The sequence below is a fragment of the Gekko japonicus genome, unplaced genomic scaffold (genome assembly GCF_001447785.1).
Source record: "Gekko japonicus isolate JY-2015 unplaced genomic scaffold, Gekko_japonicus_V1.1 scaffold2021, whole genome shotgun sequence".
Classification (NCBI taxonomy): Eukaryota; Metazoa; Chordata; class Lepidosauria; order Squamata; family Gekkonidae; genus Gekko; species Gekko japonicus.
The window spans coordinates 168,861-176,314 of record NW_015165305.1 but is presented as its reverse complement, the minus strand read 5'-3'; the positions used below and the strand labels follow the sequence as shown (position 1 = coordinate 176,314).

General features: G+C 50.7%; 1 protein-coding gene across 1 annotated transcript in view; it reads left to right on the top strand.

The window, feature by feature from the left end:
• ARHGEF40 (Rho guanine nucleotide exchange factor 40) overlaps positions 1-7,454 on the top strand; it is a 32,652-nt gene that overhangs the window by 19,966 nt on the left and 5,232 nt on the right. The window contains exons 10-13 of the mRNA XM_015410425.1: positions 244-361; positions 3,241-3,830; positions 4,491-4,737; positions 7,026-7,112. Coding sequence (XP_015265911.1) covers positions 244-361; positions 3,241-3,830; positions 4,491-4,737; positions 7,026-7,112 — 1,042 coding nt within the window. The remainder of the gene's footprint in view (positions 1-243; positions 362-3,240; positions 3,831-4,490; positions 4,738-7,025; positions 7,113-7,454) is intronic.

The following is a 7,454-nucleotide window of genomic DNA, read 5'->3' as shown; positions in this document are numbered from 1 at the left end:
CGGATATGTCATCCTCTCTCCCCCCAGCCATTTTTCACTCCAAATGGACCCCACAAGCTATATAGTACAAAATGGCTGGGAGAGAAGTCATTGCCACCTGGCGGCTCCTAAATATGTTCTGTTCCCTGCCTGATCCCCCACTGACATTCATCTGACCCTTGCAAGGTCTTCCTTCGCCTCCTGCCAGGATGCTACCCTGTGGGGCAAGGAGAAGCCAGAATGACCCACTGTTTCTCTCTGTAGCACAGAGACTGCGGCTGTCACAAAGCTCTATCAAGAGGTGGACGAGGCCCTTCACAGTCTGGTCCAGCTCAGCAACCAGCGCCTGGAGGTGTTGCAGAAAGAAGGGGAAAACACACAGGTAATTTCTGAAGCAGCTCGTTATGTTCCTGTGAGGAAGCTGGGGTCTTGAAGTCCAGGGGTCAGAACTTACACTTGTGAGCTTGTATTAATGACAGGCCTGTGCTTAACTGTCTTTGAAAACTGAGCCTCCGAAGAATCAGTCTTCTCCCAGCCTCCCCTATAATGGAGCTGAACGGTGAAGAGCCCAGAGAAATCAGGCAGATATTGTCAGGACGGGATGGGGCCTAAAAATCCGTTTTCTTGGTCTGTAGAAAGTCAACGCTCAGGGCTGTTCAAAACCTGGACATCTGTCCTGCCGGGACGTTTGAAAGGGATGGCTCTATTGGATTTACAGGTCGCTTACATTTCAGTCATTATTGGGTTAACTGATACTGTTAGTTGTTAGTAAAAAGGACTTGATGTAACCTGTACCCATTTACAAGTACTCTTTACTCTGCCCAGGAAAACTTTATAGGAGGTGTTTTATTTATTTATTTATTAATCAGATTTATACCCCGCCCTCCCCCGTAGGGCTCAAGGCGGCTTACAGGGCAAGAAAACTTGCAGCAATAAAACATATTATTCCTATATTTAAAAACATATTATACAATTTAAAACCAGTCCCCATACAATTAAAGTGCTCCATGATCTTCAATTCCAAACCCCCCCAAAAAGATGACGGACCATGTCCAGAAGTTCCCAGTGGTCATTCAGTGGCTTCAATATTCAGATGTTAAAGAATTCAGATGTTCCCTTCCTAGGGCCTCTTCCACCCCCCATGATGGAAATATAGCAGCGGGTGGGGCGGCGGCGGCCCCTACTTGAAAGCCTGGTGGAAGAGCTCCGTCTTGCCAGCCCTGCGGAAATGCATCAAATCCCACAGGGCCCGGATCTCCTCCAGGAGCTCATTCCACCAGGCAGGGGCCGCCACTGAAAAGGCCCTGGCCCTCGTAGTGACCAGTTTTACGTCTCTGGGGCCCGGGACAGTTAGTAAATTTTGGGCCCCAGACCGTAGTGCTCTTGGGGGAACATACGGGGAAAGGCGGTCCCTCAGGTAGGCTGGACCCAGACCAGGTTTTGACCTGTAACCTTTCTACTGGTCAGTTAGCATCGTGTTGGAAGAAGTTCCTTTGATCTTGTATGCATGTATTCACAATCTTTATTGTTGACCTTCCAGTCTTTGACCAAGGAGAAGGAGAAGAGTAGCCATTATCTTATTCTCTAGCAGCGTGACTGTTAGCATTAGTTAGATCCTAGGATGTCTTGGTTTTCACAGGTCATTGCTGCAAGAGGCCTGGTTTCCTCAGCCTGTGTGTGTTATGTATGTACGGGGTGTGTGTGCCTCTATAGTATGCATTACTCTGAGGAGGACAGAATGCAGGAGCTGGCAGGGGGGAGCAGAAACAGCTCAGAGGATGTAGGGACAGGGCAGATACGTCTGACAAGACACCTCAATATCCATGAGTGTGGATGCCACGATAGGGGAAGCTGTTTCTGTTGTTATTGTTTTTTAATTGTCTTCATTTGTACCCAAAGCATTCTCCCCTTCTCCGATATCCTCACAACAACCCTGTGACTGGCCCAAAGTCACCCAGCAAGCTTCCATGGCAGAGTGGGGATTTGAACCTGGGTCTCTCAGATTCCAGTCTGACCCTCTAACCACTACACAACACTGGTTGCTCTTGAATTTCTTTGTATTGTGCAGCTGCTAAAGTAGAAGAGGAGACTGGATTTATACCCCACCCTTCACTACCTGAAGGAGTCTCAGAGCGGCTTACAATCTCCTTTCCCTTCGCCTCCCCACAACAGACACCTTGTGAGTTGAGTGAGGCTCTGAGAGAACAGCTCTGAGAAAACTTGTGGCTGACCCAAGGTCACAACAGCAGCTGCATGTGGAGGGGTGGGGAATCAAATCCGGTTCTCCAAGATTAGAGTCTGCGCTCTTAACCACTATACCAAACTGGCTCTCAAAGTGGCAACCTGATAAAAAGGTCACAATACAATGGGTATGGTGCCTACAGGAAGCAGGGCAGTGCACCAACAAAAGCTTTCAGGGGCTGTCCAAGGTCCTCGGTCCTGTCTTTCTTCCCTACATCTCAGGCTTTCTTGATTTGCTCAGAGAGCTAGCATGGTATAGTGAATAGCATGTCAGACTAAGATCCTGGGAGACCTGGGTTCAGATCCTTACTTCTGCCATGGAAGTTCGTTGGGTGGCCCTGGGCTTGTCACATACTCTCAGCCTGACCTGCCTCACAGGGTTGTAGTGAGAAAATGGAGGAGGAGAAACAATGCTCCAAGCTGTTTGGAGTCTCCCCTGGGGAGAATATTATTATTGTCTTTACTGTTTTTGCAACCAGAGTCATAAACAGCAAGCCCTCATCCCACAATAAACCTCGTTCCACAGGAAAACAATGAAGAATTTAAAGGTTGCCACTGCAAAAGTTGTCATGTGACTTGACGACAGCTGCTAGAAATGTTGCCCCACGCAGAGTGGTTTGTTTGTCTTCGTCTCTAAGTAACCAGGACGATTTTGCTTCTGGAGAGAGGAAGTCCTGATTAAATAAAGGGGAGATCAGTTCATCTCTTAGAGCTGAAAATTTGGGACAATCCAGTAAAGTATGATCCACAGAGTCAATTTTATTCCTGCCACATTTACAGAGTTGATGCGAGTATGAAATCCCATTAAATCTTCCTGACATCACAGCTGAAGGTAGGGCATTCAGGCACACTAGCATGAGTGCCCTTCTATATCTTGGAAGAACTATCTTCAATAAGTAGCTCAGCATTGTTGCTGGAGGCTGAAAGCCCGCTGAAAAGGCTGAGCACCATAGTGCAATGATACATAAACAAATGCGGTGCCCAAGGTTGCCAGTCCTGCCTGTCTCTCTTCCAATGCAGGCTCAACAGCAAACGGGGGGAGAAAGGAGGAGCCTCCAAGCGACTGGTGACAGCGTAGAAGAGAGGAGGCCCGTCGAGAGGGTGGCTGAGGGGACCTCCCTGGAGAGGACACTGCTGCTGAGCCCCAAGTTCCAAGGGAAGATGCCGGCTGTGCTGGAAGCCTCCGCTGCCCCACGGCCCCGCGCCTGCAGCATCAGCACCTCCTCCTCGCCGAAGCATGGCTGGGGCCTGAGCGGCAGGTTCGGCTCCTCTTGCAGCCTGACGTCCCTCTTCCAGCCGCACCCCAGCCCCAAGGCCTCCCCCTGCTGTTCCCCTACCCGAAACAGTCCTGCGGAGAGCAGCAAGAAGAAGGGGGGTTCTCCTGCCAGCCCCCACATGCTTGTGTCTCCTGCCTCTCCCCTGGCGTTGCGGGCCTTGAGTGACCCGGGCCGCCCCAGCGTGCACATCCGCGGCCTGGAGGTCAGCAGCCGCGAACTGGCGGATAGGAGCTGCTCACCCCGCGAGCATGTGCTGTTAAGTCGCAGTGGGCCCCACGTCGCTGAAGCCCCCTGGGGGGCCACGCCCCGCATGGAAAGAAGGCGCTGCCTTGGGTGAGTAGAGGAGCAGGCAGGAGGGAGAGCGTTTTCAGGCAGCCTTTATGGCACAGTTGCAATTCAGGGTTGGGACTGAGAGGAAGGCCGCACAAATACTTTGCAGCTCTCGAGAGACGAGCACACAATCCTGGCTAGCCCAGGACTTTCTGGTGCTGGATAGTCCAAATGGCACCTCTTATTCCCTGTCCCATTAGTTACTGGAAAGGAAGTTTTTTTTTTCCTCCCTAGAAGTGCTGTCTCAAAAAATAGGGGGTCATCTTAAATTCTCATACAAATTACAAATCAAACCATCTCATACGGATGGTAATGAAAACAAAACATTTTCTCTGTAACTTTTTTATAGGAGTGCGTGTCTTACAGTCAAGGTTGTCTTCCTTTTTGGTAGATACAGATGGTAAGACGGGCTGCAGGTCTTCAGGTTGTTATGCCTTGTGCAAGCCTTGTTCACGATGGGGAGTTAGTTCTGCAAAAGCCCTGCTGACTTCCTGATAGACAGAGCTGCCTGTCTCCCTGTCAGTTACTTTCAGCAGCACCGCAAAACCCGCCGCCAGGTCATTCGCACACTAGCAGTCTATATCCTTGCTTGGACGGTACCTTCTTTCCACAGACAGCGTCAAGGAGAAGTGTGTGATCGCTTCCCGTCCTCTTTCTCCCCAGGGTCCAACAGCAGCTTCTGGCAGAGATGCTAGAGTGTGAGCGGGAGTACGCGAGCGCCCTGGCCCAGCCTCTCTCCCTGGCCAAGGAACCTGGGGGGCAGGCCTTGACCGCTGAACTGAGGTGCCTGGGCAGCGCTCTGCGGGCCACGCGGGACCAGCTGGCGGCCTTCCATAGCAGCAGCCTCCTCGGCGAGCTGGAGGGATGCATGAGCCACCCATCACGCGCCGGGGGCTGCTTCCTGCGTCACGTGAGTGCCCCACCACGGCTAACAAGCCACCACTGTTGCTCCCACTCCCTGGCGTGCTGAGGGCTCGTGTGCACCCCCTCTCATTCCCTCACACCAGCTGATGAAACCTCCTCAGCAGTACAGCTCGATTTGTGACGAGGCTCACAGCGGCGTAACCCTCAGAAGCCTTCCTCCCCCAATGCTATGGAGAATGCGACGTAATAATAAAGACAAGAGCACCTTTGAGCATGTGCAGGGTGCCTTCTGCCCTCACTGAGTAACTACTGTCACCTCCCCCCCCCCACATAGCTGGCAACTGGGGCAAGTAAGGGGGTGTGAGTTCCACATGAGGCCGATCCCCACTCCTCCTCGCTCCTCTTAGAAGTGTAGCACAGCTTCACAGCACCTGTGCCTGTTGGCCGCTTGCTCCATCCAGAGGGCAACTTTTGAGATTCACCTGGGAATAAGCCAACTTCCCAACAGGCAAATACAGCTTGACTGTGAAGGGTAAATGTACTAAGATTCAGGGCTATTTTGGGGCAGGAACGCACAGGAACGGAGTTCCGGCTGGCTCCCAAGTTGGCCACACCCAGCAGGAACTCATTAGCATAATGGGCCACACCCAACAGCAGGAACTCATTAGGATTGGCTACATTAGGGGTGTGTGGCCTAACATGCAAAGGAGTTCCTGCTACAAAAAAAGCCCTGGGTTTGGACAACAAACAAGGTAAACAGAATAACAAGCAAAAGGTGGGTGTGGCTGGATGACCACACTTCTGGTAACATGGGGGTGCGGCCTAACATGCTAATGAGCGGTGCAGTCAGGGGGTGTGGCCTCATATGCTAATGAGTTCCTGCTGCTGGGCCTATTATGCTAATGAGTTTCTGCTGGACTTTTTCTACAAAAAAAGCCCTGCTAAGATTTAAAGGAAAACAAAATGGATCAAATCCACCTGTAGCACCTCAGTATACAATACCCAGTGTTTTCCATCCCAGCTTTTGCGGCAAGTTGAACCTTCCTCGAAAAACAAACAAGTGGATGCCATTGGCACTCAAAATAGTAGATGATTGGTCTCCACACTCTGCCGTAATCTTTTCATAATCCTTCAGCAGATTTTTTTTAACATTTCATGCCATATTTCCCCCGGCCATTCCTAGAAGGCACAGCAGCGGGGACATGAAAAAGGTGCAGGGGTTAATAGCGATGGACTCTAATCTGGATTCCCCAGTCCACCACGTGAAGCCATCTGGGTGACCTTGGGTCAGTCACAGTTCTCTCATAAGAACATAAGAGAAGCCAATGTTGGATCAGGCCAATGGCCCATCTAGTCCAGCACTCTGTCACACAGTGGCCAAAAGTACCAGGTGCCATCAGGAGGTCCAGCAGTGGGGCCAGGACACTAGAAGCCGTCCCACTGTTGCCCCCCCCCCCAAAGCGCCAAGAATACAGTGCATCACCTGCCGCAGCCTGTGAGTTCCTATCTATACCTTGTGGCTAATAGCCACTGATGGACCTCTGCTCCATATGTTTATCAAGTTCCCTCTTGAAGCTGTCCATGCTTGTAGCCGCCACCACCTCCTGTGGCAGTGAATTCCATGTGTTAATCACTCTTTGGGTTAAGAAGTACTTCCTTTTATCTGTTCTAACCCGACCGCTCAGCAATTTCATGGAGTGCCCACGAGTTCTTGTATTGTGAGAAAGGGAGAAAAGTACTTCTTTCTCTACCTGCTCTATCCCATGCATAATCTTATAAACTGTGATCATGTCACCCCTCAGCCGTCATTTCTCCAAACTAAAGAGCCAAGCGCTTTAACCTTTCTTCATAGGGAAAGTGTTCCAACCCTTTTATCATTCTAGTTGCCCTTTTCTGCACTTTTTCCAATGCTATAATATCCTTTTTGAGGTGTGGTGACCAGAACTTTACACAGTACTCCAAATGAGGACGTACCATCGATTGTACCATCTGAGAGCTCTCAGAGCTCTCTCAGCCCCACCTACTTCTCAGGGTGTCTGTTGTGGGGAGAGAAAGGGAAGGTGATTGTAAGCTGCTCCGAGACTCCTTCAGGTAGTGAAGAATGGGGTATAAAACCAATTTGTCAGACTCCTTCTCCTCTCCTTCCTCTTCCTCCTCCTCCTCCTCCTCCTCTTCTTCTTTCTGACCATCTCCAGTTTGCACTTTCTTATTAAAAAAAATTGAGGGGCGAGAAAGAAGGAATGATCTCTCTAACATTCTCCAGATTTTGCTTTGGTGTGTCGCAGTCATCAGATTTCCTAGACTGAGAGAACCTTTTTCTCTCCTGCCTCACAGGGGGAGAAGTTTCAACTCTATGCCATTTATGCCAAAGATCACCACAAGTTCCAGGCTGCCCTGGCTTCACTTCGAACCACCAGCAAGGTAGGAGCGGCAGCCGCAAAGAAATGCAGGGGCAAAGTTGAATGCTGTCCTTGGGGCAGGTTGGTAAAAGAAAAGCGTTGCCTCCTAATGGGTTTGTCTCGCCTGATGTTCAGCTACGGGAAATGCTTGTTCTGGAGCAGAGAAAATGGACACCAGTCTTTCATGGGAAACTGACCTGCCGCTAGCTAACCATCTGTAAGGAGCTATCTCTGCCTCTGTGGGTTTGCACGTGCTGTGCTGCATTGGGGAGTTGGTGTCTGCCTCCATGGGAGCCAGGATTCCAGGGTTTCCAGGCAGGCAGGTGAAACAAGGAGCTCAGAGGCCAAGTCTCTTCAGTTCAGC